Below are 20192 nucleotides of genomic sequence, written 5' to 3'. Positions count from 1 at the left end.
ACCACCTCGTATAATATATCATACCTCGTATCGTCATAAAACTTTGGTCTTTTCCCTAAATCAGGCTACCTACTACACTACAATATTTTTACGAACCCCCTTAAAAAAACTTCACAATGCACATAATATACTACAATAAAAGCAGTCACTCATGTATCGTGGATTCACATTGAAGAAGCAACAGCGCTTACATAACTGTCAGCCGGCCGTCCGCGTGGAACTAAATGCTGCCCTTGAACTTGCGATGATGAGCTATTCATAAAGCAGACGTTTGTTTGTAAGCTTTATCTCTCTAGGCTATGTGAGAGATCTTGTTATACTAGTATTTGGGATGAGTGCACAGAGGCAGATTTGTGGACGAAATATAATGTAAATAAGTAGGACATCTAGAATTATGTTGGGTTAGATAAGCAATTATATATTATTGTTTTTTTTTTCGATAAAAATGTTGATGAATATGAAAAGTGTATAGTTAATTCATTGTTTTCAAACTCTCTAGTTTTAATAAATTGAATATGAAATAATAGCGTCAAAACGAATATAACAACATTATTTTTATCTAAGCGCTGGTCATGTCCTAATTTGAATTTAATAAATTATAACAATAGATCAACCAACACGCAAGTTTGCAATGTAAACAACTTCATTAAATGTCAAAGACAAAAACAAGGTTTAACGCGTTAATTGATCGAAGCAAAGTCATCGACCGGTACAATGAGTGCCAATGCTTTCGCCCCGGGCGTTATTATAGTCATATAAAACAGCAGTGCATAATCCTAATTCATATCATACGTTCTTTAGAACTCGATTGATACACTTCACTAAAATGGCATTCAAGGTAAATTGATCAGGCAATTGGGGTGTTATACATTTCATTGAGAATAGTAAACTTAGAAGAAATTCTAACTCGCTCCCGGTGTAGTTTTTGCTTGTTTTTGGGTACCCCGCGACAATAGTCTATTAGTGAAAGGGTTGCAGCAATGTTTCAGAAGTTTACAGCCCCTGCAATTGAAATTAAGATGGTTTTTGGCTTTACATCTAATATCATGACTTGACCGACTAATTTACAAATTGCTTAATTACCCCAATACGTCCGAAAGGGAGTTATGTTTATAAAAACATTTTAATCCTAATTTTATATTTCCAGTTTGTTCTGTTCGCGTGTATGGTGGCGGCGGCGAGCGCTGGTCTGCTCCCAGCAGCGCACGTGACGTACTCGGCGCCCGCGCACGTAGTGCACGCTGCCCCCGTGGCATACGCCGCCCCCGTCGCCAAGGTGGTGGAGGAGTACAACGCGCACCCCCAGTACAGCTTCGCGTACGACGTGCAGGACGGTCTCACCGGCGACTCCAAGAGCCAGCACGAGAGCCGCGACGGTGACGTCGTGCAGGGCTCCTACTCCGTGGTCGACCCCGACGGCACCAAGCGCACCGTGGACTACACCGCTGACCCGCACAACGGTTTCAACGCCGTCGTGCGCAAGGAGGCTCTCGGACACGTCGCTAAGGTCGTCGCCCCTGTTGCCAAGGTCGTCGCCCCTGTAGCGTACGCCGCCCCCGTCGCAAAGATTGCCGCCCCTGTCACCTACCACTCTGCTCCTGTGGCTTACCACTCTGCCCCCGTCGCATACGCCGCACCCATCGCCAAGATCGCTGCCCCCGTGACCTACCACTCCGCCCCCGTGGTGCACAGCGCTCCCCTCGCCTACTCCGCTCCCATCTACCACCATTGATTGATTTATAGGTTTGTATCCTATGATGACTGAAAATAAACAACTAAATTATTGAACTTATCTAACTCTTTCTTTTCACCTTTGGTCACATGCTTGGCCTTTTCCCAACTATGTTGGGTTCAGCCTCCAATCGATGACTTTGTAAAACATTTATTTATTCATCCGAATAACACAGCGATTGTCAATTTGACCTCTACAACCAATTGCAGGTACCGGGTAAATGATATTGGTAAGACGGTGGTCATAACTATATAAGTTGGTTTTTGATCTTATATGACAATTAATTATTGAAGATCTACAAATTAATATGACTCGTCGAATATGACTTCACCTAACGAACTTTTTGCGAAATAAAGGAACTAGATATGATGTAGTACTTACACCGACCGTGAACTGACGAGTTTCATCCGATCATGAAGCGTCATGATGTGATCGGTTGAAACTACTTAGGCTCTTTTACTTTCCCAGGAATTTCCCTGTATGTTCTGTTGCTCTTTTAACTATATCCTAATAAGCACACAAAAAATAAGTATGTAATCTTATTTTTTAATTTCATAATAGTTGGACAAAAGTCAAGAACGCGTTCAAATTTTCCGCCATTGACAAATTGTAGCTCATTTCCAATTGCGCGCACATCCCTATTGAAGCGCACACACAATACTAAGCGCGAACTTGAGGCTGTGTCACAACCCGCGCCCGCTATATATACCTCGCCAGAGACAACGGGAGCATAGTCGAACATCACTTCGATCCACAACTCCTCCTCATCCACTAAAATGGCCTTTAAGGTAATGTCTTTTCAAAGTAACTAAAGTAATCTTTGTTATTTGGTATCAATAAAAAGTTATTAATTAGATCCATAAGTTTTTATAATAGTGATAACTTGTAATCATTTTCAAATTAAGTTAAATTCCTAAATGGCTTCAGATACATGACCATTAAAAAAATCTCTCATAATAATTTCTGTGCCCTAAAGGTTACATATTATAACTATTTATGACAACTTGATTTTAAGCTGCAAATGAATCCTGAGTGTAAATACATCTGAATTTAACTATGTACTGTCATTATTTTTATTTTCTGGAAGTCTTTCGTAAATACCATGTTTAAACTTGCATACATTAAAATTACCATCTAATTCTCCTACCATCTGAGTCATCTAATTCTTTCTAGTAACTAATTAATTGATTTTAAATATAAACTACAAATTCTTGTGTAGTGTCTCACTGGTCAAAGCTCATTGGCATGCGTGAGGCGACACCTCGCGTGTCCTTGACGAGCAAGTATCCTCAGCTTGTTAGTAATTTCTCCGCGTGTGCGTTTGCGCAACTGCACTAGTCTCGCCCTCGTAAAACCGTGTCACTGTTTCAAGTACAACTAAGTAATGTACGGCGTTAAATGCGACCGGTGACTTAAGAAAATAACCGATTTGTTCCAGTTTGTCATCCTCGCCTGCTTCGTGGCTGTGGCGCGAGCTGGACTGGCTCCAGCAGCCGTCGCCGCTCCCCTGGTAGCGGCCGCACCCGTAGCCGCCAGGCTGGAGGAGTTCGACCCTGTCCCACAGTACAACTTCGGATACAACGTAGCGGACTCCCTCACTGGTGACTACAAGAGTCAGACGGAGCAGCGCAACGGCGACCTCGTGCAAGGACAGTACTCCCTGGTGGACTCCGACGGCACGCGGCGTGTGGTGGACTACACTGCTGACTCAGTGAACGGCTTCAACGCGGTGGTGCGCAAGGAGCCGCTGGTGGCCGCCGCGCCCGCCGTCGTCGCCGAGCCCGCCGTGGTGCCCGCGCGCCTGGCCGCCGCTCCCGTGGCCGCTGCCCCTGTCGCCGCCGCTCCCGTCGTGGCTGCCAGATACGCAGCTGCGCCTGTAGCATACACTGCTGCGTACGCCCCTGCGGCTAGGCTGGCCTACCCCGCACCAGTGGCCGCCGCCTACACGTCATCCTTCGCGCGGTACGCAGCGGCTCCCTTCGCCTACCCTGCTGCTGCACCCGTCGTAGCCGTCTAAACATCTGCTACCCGTTTCCTAATGACTGACAACTATGGCTAATAAAATTTTTAAACGATATATAGAGTTTCGATTTATTGTTTTAGATCCAACTATTTCTAACACCTGTGTAACGAACGAACCTCTCTGTGCCTACATTATAATAAAAAAAGTTACTTGCATATTTATAACTAGGGTTGTTAGCCTAGACAATTCTGATGCAAGATTGGTTTGGTTTCAAAAATAGTCCTTGATCATTTGCCTGTTTTTTTGTACTCCTGTCGCATTCGCATTCGTTTGATTTAGTTTGCAATCTATTTAAAACATAGTTTATGCATGAATGTACTAATCTCGTAGTTTAGAACCTGCTTTGTGCGAAAAGCATGCGCAGAAAGTATAGAGAATTTATTTACTGTCAAAACTGGACAGCCGTCTGATTCATAAAACTTTAGATTTTAAAGATTTTTTTTTTAATTTGTAGAGGTTTATTTATTTATATTACACTAAAATGGAGGAGAAACAACTTTATGGCGCGCTCACAGTGTACCGAGAACGGGGAGCGTACTTGCGGCGACTGGAACAGTTCGAGAAGGCGAAAGCGTCCTATGATGAAGCGTTTAAGAGTAACGCGGAGGATGTGCGCACGCTGACGGGGCGCAGCCAGGTGTGCGCGGACGCCGTGCGGCCCGTGCAGGCGTACGCCGACGCCGAGCTGGCGCTCAAGCTATCGCCCGGCAACATGAACGCGCGCAACATGCAGGCGCGCGCCATGTACACCATGTCCGACTTCGAGCGCTCTGTCGTCATGAACTTCCGCGGCCTGCGTCTGCGCCGACAACCACCCTACTTCATGGAAGGCATCAACCAAGGACTCGAAACTATCCAGGATTGTGTCGGAGTAAATGCTGGTAATGTTATGTTGGACTTCTTACCGCTCATTAAACAACTCGAAACGGGCCCACCTGATGAGGATGAGCCTCAAAAAGTGTTACACGTAAACCGCATTCCCAAGCAAGAACGTAAGCGCAAAATGACACAAATGGAGGCCAGAAAGCATTGCACTTTAGCTCGTGTACTTGCAATGAAATACCTGGGACCTATGGCGTATGATAAATTTTTTCTTCAAGAGCTCATGGAAGATCCTAGAATTATGTCTGCAAATTCAAGTGGTAGCATAGAACTGAAAGAAATTGTGAAAGAGGCTTTACGATCTCTCAGTGAAAGACAAGAAATGTTACGTGCACAAAGACCATACTACACTATTAAATTAGCTGAAAAGGCAGAATCTAAACACCAGACTAAGTACAGGGAGGCTGTGTTGATCCAAGAACGAGAAACGGGTGCAAAGACCGCAGAGCGCTTATTGAAACAGATTGAGAAGAGCATGCGCGAGCATCGTATAATGGATTTGATATCTCAGGCCGAGCGCATGCAGATGTTCCTCGATGTGAAGACTCCGAGAACATTGCCAGACAAAGAGATTTATACCGATCGCTTGTACAGAGCAGTTGGAGAAGGATATCTGTCGCAGCATAGACTATCGTATACACTTAGTGAACGTGGTAATCGCCGCAGAATAGCATTCCTTATGGGCTTGTCAGTCGGTCGTCCCACGTCGTTTGATTCTGTCATGGCAAATTATCCTTACAAATTCATTGACATTAAGCATGCCACAGAGAAAGTAATGCTGACTCTTGATATGTGTGAAAATGCTACAATGAAATGTTGGTTAATGTATGAATTAGCTCGGTTGCTTTCCACGCAAAAAAATTTCGCACTAGCCAAGTTTTATGCGAAGAGATGTCAGAGAGAAGCTCAGGAGTTGGGAAATATCACATGGTGGCTAAACGGATGTTTTGTTCTGATGAGCGGTGACATGCAACAAGGCAACGCAAATGAAGTGCGTATAGAAGTAGAAGAAGCTTACGAATGGTCGAAGAAATTACAGGATCCAGAAAGAGTGCAGGCCTTCCTAGCTAAGTGCGCAGAGATGGCGACTGAGGCGGTTACTGGTGACGATCGTAAGGCGATAACGGTGCGCGAGCGGCAGATCATGTCGGTGATGGATCCTGAGACTCGCGTGGAGACGCAGGTGCTGTTCAAGCGCATCTCGACGGTGCCAGTGGGGCGGCAGTTCTCCGTGCTGCCGCGCAAGTCCGATGCTGTGGGCGACACGCGCTCCGAGCGCAAGAAGCGACGCCAGCGCGGCCTGTCCGTCATCCCGGGGCCTGAGCAAGTGCTCCCAGCCGCGCCCAAGTCCGATGTCGCCGGATACCAAGTATTTGATATTTAATGTTTATATTTTGAACGGTCTTTTCATTGGAGGCAATTTTTCATTTATATTCAAATTATCTTATTTTTTTAATAATAATTACCAGTGTACATATCTTTGTACAATAGTTTTATTTAGTACCTACTTATTCAACACTCCTCCTTTTTACAATTTTATTTGAAGTCGACACAAAATGATTTCTGTTTCTATATCTATCGGCAGTCATCTCAACCACTTAGAATAAGTAGTATAACAATAAATCTGGACGAAATATGATTGTCTAACAAAAGATAGAAAAGAGAGTCAGAAACTTTTATAATAAATATTTAATTTATTTACAAATAAGATTATCCTTAAATAATCAGTTTAATTAATGGTGGTAGATGGGGGAGGAGTAGGCCACTGGGGCGGCGTGCACCACAGGGGCGGAGTGGTAGGTCAGGGGGGCGGCGATCTTGGCGACGGGGGCGGCGTATGCCACGGGGGCAGAGTGGTATGCTACGGGGGCGACCACTTTAGCGACGGGAGCGACGACCTTAGCGACGTGACCGAGGGGCTCCTTGTGCACGACAGCGTTGAAACCGTTGTGGGGGTCAGCAGTGTACTCGACAGTGCGCTTGGTGCCGTCGGGGTCGACCACGGAGTAGGAGCCGTGTACGACGTCACCATCACGGGTCTCGTGCTGGCTCTTGGAGTCTCCGGTGTGTCCGTCCTGCACGTCGTAGGAGAAGCTGTACTGGGGGTTGGTGTCATAAGCCTCAACTTTAGCGACGGGGGCAGCGTAGGCTACGGGGGCGGCGATCTTGGCGACGGGGGCAGCGGCGTAGTACGCAGGAGCAGCTTGGACGGCGTGGCTGGTGTACGCCAGAGGGGCGGAGTAGGACACTTGAGCGGCCGGCAGGAGTCCAGCGCTCGCCACAGCCAACAGGCAAGATAGGGCGACAAACTGTAACACAAATTAAAATATAAGATTAATATTGTTAAATCATTTTTTGCAAAATTTAAATGAGTCACTTAAGTACCTTGAATGCCATTTTGGTAGTAGTAATGTTCGACGGAAGGATAGAACTGCCGCTTACAGTGCACGCTCTCGTTTTATATTCAGCGGGCGTCCACTCGTGATCAGTTATGTGACGTCACGAACCCGATCCGGTAACCGAACCTCGTACATGTATGACAGTTTATTGAAACTTTCGCTTTTAATTGAGGTGCTTAACCAAGGCAAGGACGCGATCTTCACCGGAATGTGAGCGCCCGCGTCCTGCGCCCGCGCACCGATCCGAAGCTTGTAGGTATAGACATACCTATAGGTACTGTTCAATATCGTGTGGTATAAAGGCCGGTCAGATTCCAGGTAGTCAAGTCTCTAAGAGTTTTGGGTAGATATTGTTCGGTGGATATTAAGTTATGATCTTATATGATTTAGCTGCTGTAAATTGGTTTAATCGTTAAAGATTCAACATGTGTCGAGTCGTATTATTTATCTATATCTATAATTTAGTAATAATTGATCTTTATCTTGTTTCCTTCAAATCAACTATGTATGTATTTTCTAGCCTTAGGCCGCTTTTGAGGTGGTTTTTGAAAGTGTTTTGAAATTGTAGCACTTGTTAGTTTCCAGTTATATTGCACTAGTTTTAAAATTACATAAGACTCATGAAGTTTTAATTATTTATACAACAGCTTTGTTAGTAAACTATCTATGTATTTTCATAACCTTTATTTTTCTCTAGTGTCATATTTGAGATTTTCACAAGATCTCTCTACAAAATTCCCATCTCTTATGCTGCATGAATCTACAACACTTCTAGGCCGCCTTTAAAATTTAAAGAAATGAGTATAATTTGTTCTTCATGGACGCTCATGGTATATTCCAACTTCATTGTCCATGATATTTAGGTATGGTATTATATAATCGTGATGAATTATTTGCTTTAGCTAATAAAGAAACATCAAATAAAAGTATCAAAAGCGTTTATTTACATAAATAACAATAGTATAAAAGTCCTAAGAGTAAACATATCAACAACAAAATTGTAATAATTCATCTAAAAGTAGTAGGGGTTTGGTAGCCTGGGGGCGAAGATGGGGGCCGGGGCGGGGGCGAAGACCGGAGCTGGTGCTCTTGCTAAAATGGGGGCTGGAGCTACGACGGGGGCCGGAGCTACAACTCTCGCGGGGGCTGCGACTACGAGCGGCTCGCGGCGTACAACCGCGTTAAAGCCGTTAAGAGGATCAGCTGTGTAGTCGACGATTCTCCTGGTGCCGTCGGGGTCGACGACTGAGTAGGAGCCGGTGACGAGGTCCCCGTTTCGGTGTTCCTGGTGGCCCTTGTAGTCCCCGGTGAGGGAGTCCTGGACGTCGTACCCGTAGGAGTATTGGGGGAGTGGGTCTACGCGGGCTACGGCGACGGGAGCCACGACGCTCGCGCAAGCCACGCCTACCATGCAGATGAATACTACAATCTGAAATAGAAGGAGTAGTGTTAAAATTATTGTTATTATGACAAAATCAAAAATCGTTTATTCAAAGTAGGGTGCAAAACAGCACTTTTTAAGCGTCAGGATTAGATGAGACAGCCCCAAAAACACCCACTCTTCACCTTACTACGCGTCATAACTGGGAAGAAGAATTGGCGCAGCAAACTTCCCAGTAACACAGTCTCTCTTTTTAAAAAAAAAAAAATTATCGCAAGTGACATTCACAAAAGTGTGGTTTTCTCTTATAACTTCAAGGAAGTATCATAGTTACAATATCCTGTTTAGTACGTCTATATATTACATTTCTATATGTCACTACCAAATCAATTTCTCCAAACGACGTCCACAGAATAAAATATGACGTATTAATATCGCAATAAGTGTTACACAATAATTTAATAAGATTGAGTAACGATAGCATTGTTTACAAGTGCGGCGTCCACTAGCCTTGCAACATGCTTTAAACCCTTTCTTCGTAACTACACGCGATGGGAATCTTAATACAATAAATGTATGCACCGAAGTCTTTGCTTGAATTTTAACGAAATGTTAATTGACTGACTGACTGCAATTTTACGAGTTTGCGCAGCCGTTTTGTGCAGTAAATTACATTGTTTGCTCTATATTCTTTTTATTTATATATTTGACCCATTTATAAGACCTATTTAATAAAAAACTTGCATTTTAAGCTTGGTATTGCGATTTTGATGTCATGATATCGCTACGAATCGCTTTGCCGATAAAACTAAATCCCTTTTCGCGCGTTGAAGTCTTTTCAACTACAATACAATATTAACAATAGTTTCCTACTACATGAACTCTAAAATTACTGAGAAAAAATTACCGGAGCCTCTTCTATGTATTGATTAAACCTCATGGGATATATTTATGTTAGAACTATAGTAAATCCAATAAGCCGGTTTCACGAAGTCCCAAGGGATACACTGCTTATTGTTAACATCATTTGTGCATTTCACAATTCAATAACGATGACTATCTAATAAATCACAAGCTTTCATGCTTCACATTAACATACAATGAACTATTGGGTTGGAACTTAAGGTCGCACTACAAATGTATTTATTAGTCATCAATTATTATTAAAACTTCAATGAAAAAGATCAATAAAAGTGTCTTTCAACAATATAATATATTTATATTCACCCTTGACCATGAAATTGGACCTTTCTTTGGATGAAATAAATGTTTTAAAAAGGTAGTGAACTAATTCACTGTCAAATTTTACCAATCGAATATTAACCTTCCACTATTGTGATAAGGTTGAAAATCTATTGAAAAAATTTGACAGGTTGAGGTAGGTTGTCTATGCAGGGACGAATCGAAAGCGCCAGAAAGAAGGTAGTGTCGCAAAGAGTCCCGATATGGATCGCGTTGGTCAATATGCGTGTGCGCACCGAAACTGCACGACTCACTGGTATAGACGCTTGTCTGATTATCTTAGAATTAGATGTGAACTTTGACCGACACTGTTTACTTACCTATATAATTATTTTAAGTGCAATGAAAAATTATTTAGAGGCTTAAGGCTACTGACAATTTTGGGATTTAAAATTAGATCAAAACATATCAATATGTTAATGAAAAGAAAACATGTTGTTATCATTATGATCGCGATTGTTAATTAAAGTAAATCAAAAGGGCATTACTTAATGTCTCAATAATAAACCAATTAGAACACTCAACTAAAACTGGAAAATTACGCAATTTTTTTTTTCAAAATAGATTAATTACTAAAATTTTGTTGAAAAAAACTCACCTTGGAGTCCATGTCTGTTTGCTTAGGATGGGATGGTCACAGTCCTCGAGGTGGAATGTGCCATCACCAGCCGCCCCCGCGTTATATATCGAGCACTTCGCAACTCGGGACGTGAGGTCCATACAAGCCGCTTCGTTGAAGAAAGTTATCGAACGCAATGACTCTTGCGATACATGTTACGTTTCACGAACTTGCTTTCGTTGTTTTTGGGTGTAGGTTTTCCGGGTTTGATTGGTTGGCTAAAATTTTTCTCAGAAATTGTGGTCACCCTAAGACTTCTTGTAACGTTGTGTTCACATGGGACATGAATTCATAAGTGAAATCGGATTTTGCAGGATACGGTCCATAACAATATGGTCGGATCATCAAACCTAATGCACGCATGGACTCATACATATAAATCATCTTGTGACTGAACAGTATTCTGCAAAAGTTCCAACTTCGAAATTGATGTCCTTTATGGAAAAATGAGAAAATGCAAAACGATTGACTGCTTCTTTGACATATCAACAATCATTTTGAATTCGTTTTGGTTTTAATCAAAAACATATTTTATTTAACTCCAAGTACAGTAAATTACAAAAATATTGACAACCTTGCAAGCTGATTATAGTGCCATCTAAATTGCAAATAAGCGAAATATAGATCTCTTAGTTATAATATAAATGCGTAAATAGCTGCCTGTCTGCCGCACTTTCATATAAAAACTACTGAATCGATTGAAATGTTTAGTGCAGATATTCTTGAATCTAGATTCTCAGGAAAAATATAGGCCAGCCGACATAGGTTATGGTAAGTGGTTGCCTCGAGACAAGGGTGGAACTGCGGAGAACAGTTAGTAATGATTAACATGATGATGATGTCCTCCTAGACGATTATCGGCTACGGCGGTTTCTCATGTTAGGAGATTAGCCAACTACGCAGGACATATTATAGTGCACGATCATTTGCGCAGACACAGGTGCACTCCCTATTCCTTCCCTCTCATAACCCGGCTCGACGGCTATCCGACACGACCGGAAAGAGATCAGGCGCAGGACCGACATTTACGTGCTCTCCGATGCACGGGTGTATCAATCACCAGCTTCCAGGCTCCGGGCTGCTTTGTGAAAGTCTTCTAAAACCCACAAAGCGATTTCGGCCCGACTCGGGAATCGAACCCGAGACCTCGTGCTCAGCAGCCGCACTTGCGGCAGCTAGACCAACGAGGCAGTTAATGATTAACATACATGAATAGTGAAAACATAATCCTAACTCATTTGTCCTGTAAAAGATGAATATTTGTGCTAAGAATATCCACATACATAAAATGACCTGAAATACGAGTTATAAGTGAAAGAATTTGTAAGTTCTTGATGATAGTTATACGTGTAGATTTTAAACAGCAGTTTATTTGCCACTACATGCAATCGTGGATAGCATTTATTTTGTCATACCTAAAGGCATGAGTATAAATCACAGGCAGACATCAGGCAGCATTTAGCTGCTATTAATATTAGGCGCACACTTGTCGATACCAAACTATTGATGTGATTGATAACATTTGTCAAAACTGCTGCTTATACAACAAAGGGAAAACCGAATGTGATACAGCGTCTTCAGTATAACAATGAATGTGAATGTCATGCTTTTACGTTATAGTCACTGATTCCACTATTGTAACTTACTAGCTCCCGCCAGTGGTTCCATTCGCTTCCTGAGGGAACTACTAAAAGTAGCCTTTAACCTTCCTGGATAAATGGACAAAGCTTGGAAAGATTTTTACTAACTGGTCCAATAGTTCTCAATATCAGTTAGTTAAAGCAAATAAATAAACATAGATATGGCTCTTGTAAGAATGCACATATATGTATTTACCACTAACATTTTTCATTCATTTCATTTTCGATTCACTTTGTTGCTAAAATGCTACAAGGCTTTTCGACAAGAGATGCCTGAATGCCTCATAGGTATGTGTCTTTTAGATTTTCAGGAGTATAACTACACTGAAAACCGTGACCTATTTAAAATATTTTTTGTTCTAATATTATGAAACCGTTTTCTTATAAAAACATTGTCTCATCATAGCATAATATTAAATATAGGTACGGTAAAAAGAACGCCCTTTGTAGCGGAAACAGTCGACAAACTGGATTACGTGTGTATTTGCAACGCATATCACTGCGTTGCAAATTACCAAATCTAAACCCCATCCTGCCTATAGGTTTTTTGCGTAAACCAGATCCGTTACATAGTTGACCAGTCGCATTAGCAGTAAATAAGTAGATCAATGAGTTAAATATATTTCTCTGTCTACGCTTTACCTTAAATTCTATTCCTATTTCCTTTTGATAAAGAAAATGCTTTCCGCTTAATTTTACACAGAGTTCTTCTTTGTATATTTTATTTCTCGCGTATCACCTAGTATATGCATGTGGAATAACTGGATAACTGCATACTATACTGCCTTAGCTTCATATTGTAATAATTATTGTTTTTGTATAACACAAGTAGGAACATAATTTAAAAAAGCTTTAAAATCTCAAACATTTATTTTCATTTTGTAAAAAGTAAACAAAAATAGCTAAATCTAGTAGTATGTACAAGTCAAGTCTTTAGTGGTTTGCTAATGTCATTATGTTAGAATTGGGCATGTAGGTAGTGGCGATCTACCAGGCGGCGGTGTACGCTGCTGCGGGGTACGCAGAGTACGCGGCTCTGTAGGCCGCGACGGGAGCGGCGGCAACTGGGGCGGCGGCGTAGCGAGCTGCTACGACTGGGGCGGCTACGGGAGCGGCCGCGTACCGAGCGTATACGGGGGCAGGAGCGGCCACTGCGGCGGCAACAGGCGCGGCGGCGTAGCGGGCGTACACTGGGGCGGGGGCAGCAACAGCGGCAGCGACGGGGGCAGCCGCGTAGCGAGCGTAGACTGGTGCGGGAGCAGCGACTGCGGCGGCTACGGGAGCGGCAGCGTAGCGGGCGTACACAGGGGCAGGCGCGGCGACGGCAGCGGCCACAGGGGCAGCTGCGTATCTGGCAGCCACGACCGGCGCGGCGGCAACAGGGGCGGCGGCCAGGCGCGCGGGCACCACGGCGGGCTCGGCGACGACGGCGGGCGCAGCGGCCACCAGCGGCTCCTTGCGCACCACCGCGTTGAAGCCGTTCACTGAGTCAGCAGTATAGTCCACCACGCGCCGCGTGCCGTCGGAGTCCACCAGGGAGTACTGTCCTTGCACGAGGTCGCCGTTGCGCTGCTCCGTCTGACTCTTGTAGTCCCCGGTGAGTGAGTCAGCTACGTTGTATCCGAAGTTGTACTGTGGGACAGGGTCGAACTCCTCCAGCCTGGCGGCGACGGGGGCTGCGGCGTACGCCACGGGAGCCGCTGCGATAGCCGCGGGGGCCACGCTGCCGTGAGCGAGAGCCAGGAGGCACGAGAGGACTACCAACTGAAACAAACGATTAGTATTATATTATAGGACAAACAATAGGTATCCCATTAGACGGATTGTAGATTTCGACGAGTTAGTGTTTTTTCAGGAAGACACTCATTTAATTGCACATTCCCACAAAAATATTAAAACTGCATTTTATCACTTTTCAGGGAATTATCTCACTATTTCACAATCACTGTTATATTGCACTTCACAGATCCAACTGCGGTCCGTACCTTGAATGCCATGTCTGCTGTTTGCAGTTGAGATGTGTTCAGGGATGCTTAGAGCTGTGAACTGTACCCTTAGTTTGACACTAACGGCATTTATAGTAGTTGGTGGAGCGCTTGCCTCATCCTGGTGGCATCTCCAAATTTAAATATGTTCAAGTACGCACGTACGAGCCGGCCGCGAGCCGTGTGCGCAGCGACAGCGACGACGGTGGAACAATGTCGTAGAAAATTGCAAAACCAAATTAGTTTTCTATGTGATTTTTCATGTTTCACGTGTAACATGTAATTCGACTTCAATGATAAACTACTATTGAAAATAACAATATATGATAATGACAGTAACAGTTACTTATTAACTCAGTTTCAGTTATTATAGCACGAGACAGGGACTAAGAACTAAGTAATAATAAGTGGCTTACTTATTTTAAGTAAGGCAAAAGATTAAATATTTTTGCTAATTGCGTATTTCACTATCCTTATATGCATATATTCAAATCGGAAACACTAAAAGCTTTACAAGCCAATCACACCTTCGGAAACAAAGATAATTGTGAAAAAATTATTTCTTCAGCTCTACTAGAAGACTTGATTTATTTCTGAACTACAATTCGAAAAATAAAACGATTCTTGCAACCCAGTTATGTATATGTATGTACATACAAAGTTTGGAGTAAAAATAATGTATTCCCACAATTTGCACGTGTATGTATTTTATTTCTACTTTTGTTACTAATTCGCTTCACTCATAAATTACTTAGTGCTCATAGCCCTAATTTACTTTTGACTTTTACAAGGCAGCTCGGAGCCTGGAAGTTTGTGCGTGATCACCCATGCATCATACAGTACGTTAGTTAGATGACTTTAATATCGGTCCTGCAGCCTGATCTCTCGCCGGTCGTGTCAAATTACCGTCCCCGATAGGGCTATGAGCATGATTAAGGTCTCTGGAATTTGTTATGACGTTTCTTAGCTAGTCATGTATTGTCATCAGAACTCAGAGCGTGTGCGTATTAATCGAAGGCCGGGAAGTGAGTTAAATTAAGAGACCAAGATTTTCCTACATGTACATAGTTACAGGTGAAGCTTATATAAGTGTGTTAAAACAAAGTTAAATGTAATTAACTTTAACTGACTTATCTAACAAGTCCAAACACTAATATGATATTACGTATCGTGTTCCATCATGAAGTTACTACTTCCAGATTCCAACACCAGTTCATATCTTCCGGCTCCATCATCAGATCAGTTCGACATACTATTGTGTTGTCATGACATTAGAACTACATACAGCTGCTAATTTTCATTTCATAGCTTGAACTAGTTACCTTAAATTGCATCGCATATACAAGCAGTTGATTTGCATCTGTATATATTTCAGGAGGTTGACATAAAATTCGTACATAATCGATTGGAATTACAGTAGACGGGAAATAGCTAATAAGCACTCCCTTTTTTGTCATTTCATAGTATTTCAGAATTAACCCAATTTTATGAATGATCGTTGCGTATGCTTTGTGTTTGTGTGAGGGCGCAGTGTGGTTTTTAGGCCAGTAACACACTCGCCAAGCTTAAATAAGGCTAGGTGACACTGACGGACTTCCGTAAATAAATAAAAAAAATCGTACCAATATGTTTGTTGATTTGTGTAGAGAATCATTAGCATACTTACGTCCTTGAATATTGCACGGATGCAAATCAACAGCTTGTATAGTTACGTGCAGGCCAAACTTATAAAAGCATGATGCATTTGTATTGAAATATCAGTTGACACAAGTGTAAAATTTCATCATTTCAGAGTTCTTTTAAATTGGTAGTCCTAGTTGTTTGTTCAAACTTTTCTTTTCGATCTAGCGTCTGACCAATTTCTCTCAACCTTCTTTGCAATTGAGAGAAATTGGTCTGACCAGGGGATAGCGGGCAAACTGATCTTTTTATTTATCTACATGGAAACACATGAAAATAAAATAATTTCAGAAAACTTTATTCAAGTTTTAATCATCACCTTCCGTCCTTATCCTAATTTATATTTAATCTTCGTCCTCCATACTTCTCTGATTCCCTTCCTCTTCATCCATGCTCGAAATCTTCCTCACAATATGGTTCTCATTCCTATGCATCATAACAAGGCCATATAAATCATTCAATGGAAAATTATAATGAAATTACAATTGAAATGTCTAAGTCAAAATTATTTTAAATTGATTAAATATTTATGTGTAAAGGTTGTAAAATAATTACTTGTACAAAATGAGGGTGATCTGATTGGGGCTTTTTTTTTAACGACGTCAAAAATCATCAAATGACCCCTCCCGCTGTGGGTTAGCAGCGGCGAGGGAGTGTCAGACTCTTACTAACTAAAAACCGTCGTGTTCCGTCATGATTTGATTGGGGCTGACAAAGAGCTTTGTGAGGTTGAAGTATTTTTTTATTTATGGACCCACGGTGACCTAATAGACCTATGGCAAGACTGTAAGTAGAGATGGTACATTGAAAGTTTTCATCGTTTGTCGGATCGAAGTTAGGGTCCATAATTAAATATAACGGGATAATAAATAACTGTTGTATAACTACATTATGGAATGCAATAAAGTATTGACTATGGTTCATCAAACTCACAAATTAATACAATAAACAAACAATTAAAATTGGAATCAATTAGGATAAGGATTAAAAATAGATTCATAAAATGTTACTCGTTTATTTCAAGTCGTATAAAAAACAAAAATATTTAAACCTATATTATACACAAATCAAGTCTTCAGAGGTATGCAGGCATATTTTGTCAGAGTATGGCATTCAAGGGTATCGGTAACCGGCGGGGGTGGCTTCTACGATTTTGGCGGGAGCGGCGCGTGCGGTGGTCACAGCCGCCGGAGCCACAGCGGTGGGCGCGGCTCTGTACGCAGCCGCCACGGGAGCCGTGTACGCGGCAGCCACGGGAGCCGTGTACGCAGCAGCTACTGGGGCGGTGTATGCGGCAGCCACTGGCGCGGTGTACGCAGCCACTTGGGGAGCGAAGGGCGCGGTGTAGGCAGCTGTGTACGCGGCGTAAGGAGCTGTGTACGCGGCAACAGGAGATGTGAACGCAGCTCTGTAAGCAGCCGCTACAGGAGCGGCGTAGCGGGGTGCTACGACGGGAGCGGCCGCGTAGCGGGCAAAAACGGGGGCTGGAGCCGCAGCCACGGGGGCGGCAGCTACGGGGGCCGCAGCCACGGGAGCGGCAGCGTAGCGAGCATAGACTGGTGCGGGAGCAGCGACTGCGGCGGCTACGGGAGCGGCGGCGTAGCGGGCGTACACAGGGGCAGGCGCGGCGACGGCAGCGGCCACAGGGGCAGCCGCATACCTTGCAGCGGCGACAACTGGGGCGGGTTGAGCGACTACACGGGCAGCCACAGGAGCGGCGGCTAGGCGGGCGGGCACCACGGCGGGCTCGGCCACGACGGCGGGTGCAGCAGCCACCAGCGGCTCCTTGCGCACCACCGCGTTGAAGCCATTCACTGAGTCAGCAGTGTAGTCCACCACACGCCGCGTGCCGTCGGAGTCCACCAGGGAGTACTGTCCTTGAACCAGATCACCGCTGCGCTGCTCCGTCTGACTCTTGTAGTCGCCGGTGAGGGAGTCAGCGACATCGTATCCGAAGCGATATTGTGGGAATGGGTCGAACTCCTCGAGCCTGGCTGCGACAGGTGCAGCCGCTGCGTATGCAACAGCGGGCACTGCGCTGCCGTGGGCAATGGCCAGGAGACAGGAGAGAACCACCAGCTGTAACAAAAATTCGTATTTTACCATAGATTCTCCGAAACCTTCATAACTCACTGTCGGCACTTGTCTAATACTTTAATTATTCATATTTCTATTGTTCAGTATTTCTCATTTTTATCACTTTCAATGCGTTTTTTCACTATTTCACAATCACTGTTATATTGCACTTCACAGATCCAACTGCGGTCCGTACCTTGAATGCCATGTCTGCTGTTTGTAGTTGAGATGTGTTCAGGGATGCTTAGAGCTGTGAACTGTACCCTTAGTTTGACACTAACGGCATTTATAGTAGTTGGTGGAGCGCTTGCCTCATCCTGGTGGCATCTCCAAATTTAAATATATTCAAGTACGCACGTACGAGCGAGCCGATGGGACGACTGGACAATGCCACGTAAACAATGCGCTTCTTGTGCAATACACTTGGCCTATGAAACATCGCGGTCACACCAATTCTTCGGGCAATTCAAGAAAAAGCATGTTTTCAGGATTTGTGTTTGCCGATCTTCACGGTTAAGTTGCTACGAAAAGAAATCATATGGTGACATGAAGACATGAATGGCATAATAATGGCGATTGAAATGTCTTCGCTTAATGAAGTGATCCTCGGAGGCTCAAGGCGAGAAGGCGATGTGTATTTAACACGTATTGACATTCACTCTTTGTAGGACCATTAGTCACAGTGTGCCCATTGGTAAACAATTATAGTAACGTAATGACCTCTAGGTTCTATCAAATCTTCAGTTACAAAGTTTGAAATGCAGGTTGCATATATGTAGACCCGACTAGCTTTTATGAAAACATCTCTATAATAATTTTTCAGTTGCATTTTAACTTTCTTTAGTAACCAATAGCTTAGCAAAACGAATTATCATATACTTTGGTACTGAAAAATAACTTAGGAAATCCATATAAATAAGTGGATATTCATCTTATCGCATCACATTCCGCTGCAACTTATTTCAGGATAGGACTCTGATTTCTGTTTGATCTCGTACGTCTAGTCTAATCAACTATGTAGGTATCGTAAATAAAATATATCGAGCATTAGCAATCAAATTATTTATATGAAATTTTGTATCATGTCTGTCGATCTTTCCAAAACTACTGATCCAATTTAAAAGTTTGAATGCAAAAGAAGTTGCAAAATTGCAAAAATACCTTTTCAAGTAGATCTTGGTCGAAAAGCTAGCATACTTAAGATTACCAATATAGATTTACGATTCCTCATAAAAATAAACAAAGTCATAGTTATTGCATCACATACAAATCACGTTTAACATCAAGTGGTCCAGTTTAGTTCAGTCAGCGGCACATTCGTGGATATGCGGCGACATTTCAAACAGGCTCCGAACATAAAACTACAAAACTTACGAAATACAACACTTGCATCCTTTGCAATGCAAACTAGAATTACAAGTTTGTTCTAATGTCTCCATTTCTGTGAAACAGATTTATTTTCGAGGTTACGTTTCATCTGTGATGCGTGCAGGAATTGGTTTGCTAACAAAAATGTCTCTGAAAATAGTTGCTAGTGTGTTCTATGCATACAAAGACAGAGACAATTTATTTTGCAAATACGGGTACTGTAACTGCCGAAAAGTCAGCCATATACTTTAGGAATCGGCATGTAATTTGATGCATCAATTTGCATCAAAAACTGTTACACTTTATTATTACGCAGTTTATGGATTTTCTCTCTACATAAATAAAGAAGAAAAATACGCAAGTAAACTGTTTTCAGTGTAGTATAAAAAAGAGTAACTACTTACATCTCACAACATGAACTATCTTTTAACCAGTTTTTAAAGTAAGAGTTGGTAAGAAATTCCTCACTACCATTAGTCTCATTTGCATGACAACGATCAGTTTTCTCGGGTGAATGTATTAGCAAGGCCGGAGTTCGTGCACTATTTTGACTGACGCCTAATGGTAGGTCGTTAGCTCGCGACCACGTTTGGCACACCATATTAATCTTTCCTTTGTGTACTGGAGTAAGATTGTACCAACGAAATGTATTTTATGGCTTAGCTTGGTTATATGTCTCAGGTATGATAGTAGGCAATAGGTTCACATTTTGCCTGGGTGTTATCATCTTTAATTAGTTTGTAGGAATACGGATAAATAAATGACTTCCTATTTTTCTTCGAAGGCCCGCTGCAAAACGTAATGATTTCAGATATTTGCGTCATTTACTTTTAATCAATATTTTGATACCGCGGTAAAGGACAATGGGCACAAATATATGGGACCTGGTATACCCCACCAATAGGAATGTCATATATATCATTGGATAGGCCTTTTTATGTAGAACAATATTTACTATGACAGCTTTGCTGAAATGTTTGTCCGTTCTGAGATATAGATCAATAAATTTAAAAAAACCCCCGACCCAAAAAAGTACGCAATAGTTATGACAAAAGGTTAAAAACGTTAAACCCTATAAAAAGCAAAAAATAACTTTTAACACTACGTAAACTAAATTTTGTCGTGTCGGGGGACCGCTCTAATTCATTACTTTAGATACCTACGT

General features: G+C 42.6%; 6 protein-coding genes across 7 annotated transcripts; 3 read left to right on the top strand and 3 right to left on the bottom strand.

Moving 5' to 3' along the window:
- The first annotated feature begins 789 nt into the window (after window positions 1-789).
- On the top strand, window positions 790-1792 carry LOC110376811 (larval cuticle protein A2B). Its single transcript, XM_021335414.3, has 2 exons — window positions 790-838; window positions 1148-1792. The coding sequence occupies exons 1-2, from the start codon at window positions 827-829 to the stop codon at window positions 1730-1732; spliced, it is 597 nt and encodes a 198-aa protein (XP_021191089.3). The 5' UTR covers window positions 790-826; the 3' UTR covers window positions 1733-1792.
- Window positions 1793-2366: 574 nt separating this feature from the next.
- Window positions 2367-3809, top strand: LOC126053958 (larval cuticle protein A2B-like). The gene is made up of 2 exons (XM_049837410.2): window positions 2367-2520; window positions 3171-3809. Exons 1-2 carry the CDS (start codon window positions 2509-2511, stop codon window positions 3747-3749), a joined length of 591 nt encoding a protein of 196 aa, XP_049693367.2. The 5' UTR covers window positions 2367-2508; the 3' UTR covers window positions 3750-3809.
- A 340-nt stretch (window positions 3810-4149) lies between these two features.
- On the top strand, window positions 4150-6108 carry LOC110376807 (outer dynein arm-docking complex subunit 4). The gene has a single exon (XM_021335408.3). It carries the CDS (start codon window positions 4237-4239, stop codon window positions 6019-6021), a length of 1785 nt encoding a protein of 594 aa, XP_021191083.1. The 5' UTR covers window positions 4150-4236; the 3' UTR covers window positions 6022-6108.
- A 1849-nt stretch (window positions 6109-7957) lies between these two features.
- Window positions 7958-10340, bottom strand: LOC110376812 (larval cuticle protein A2B). The gene is made up of 2 exons (XM_021335415.3): window positions 10258-10340; window positions 7958-8465 (listed from the first exon to the last, which is right to left on the bottom strand). The coding sequence occupies exons 1-2, from the start codon at window positions 10267-10269 to the stop codon at window positions 8049-8051; spliced, it is 429 nt and encodes a 142-aa protein (XP_021191090.1). The 5' UTR covers window positions 10270-10340; the 3' UTR covers window positions 7958-8048.
- A 2429-nt stretch (window positions 10341-12769) lies between these two features.
- Window positions 12770-17920, bottom strand: LOC110376808 (cuticle protein 19.8). 2 transcript variants are annotated; one of them, XM_049837407.2, is made up of 2 exons: window positions 17856-17920; window positions 12770-13682 (listed from the first exon to the last, which is right to left on the bottom strand). In XM_049837407.2, exons 1-2 carry the CDS (start codon window positions 17865-17867, stop codon window positions 12906-12908), a joined length of 789 nt encoding a protein of 262 aa, XP_049693364.1. In that variant the 5' UTR covers window positions 17868-17920; the 3' UTR covers window positions 12770-12905. The 2 variants fall into 2 exon arrangements, with proteins under 2 accessions (XP_049693364.1, XP_021191084.2); XM_021335409.3 differs by lacking the exon at window positions 17856-17920 and adding an exon at window positions 13904-14026.
- On the bottom strand, window positions 16583-17980 carry LOC110376813 (cuticle protein 18.6). Its single transcript, XM_049837406.2, has 2 exons — window positions 17856-17980; window positions 16583-17662 (listed from the first exon to the last, which is right to left on the bottom strand). Exons 1-2 carry the CDS (start codon window positions 17865-17867, stop codon window positions 16697-16699), a joined length of 978 nt encoding a protein of 325 aa, XP_049693363.2. The 5' UTR covers window positions 17868-17980; the 3' UTR covers window positions 16583-16696.
- Between the last annotated feature and the right edge of the window lie 2212 nt (window positions 17981-20192).

The sequence above is a fragment of the Helicoverpa armigera genome, chromosome 23 (genome assembly GCF_030705265.1).
Source record: "Helicoverpa armigera isolate CAAS_96S chromosome 23, ASM3070526v1, whole genome shotgun sequence".
Lineage (NCBI taxonomy): Eukaryota > Metazoa > Arthropoda > Insecta > Lepidoptera > Noctuidae > Helicoverpa > Helicoverpa armigera.
Note: the sequence above shows the minus strand (reverse complement) of the source record. Positions and strands in the feature narration are given on the sequence as shown.

Excerpts from the sequence above, each read along its gene's own strand:
- LOC110376807 (XM_021335408.3), top strand. The coding sequence starts at position 4,237 with ATGGAGGAGAAACAACTTTATGGCGCGCTCACAGTGTACCGAGAACGG.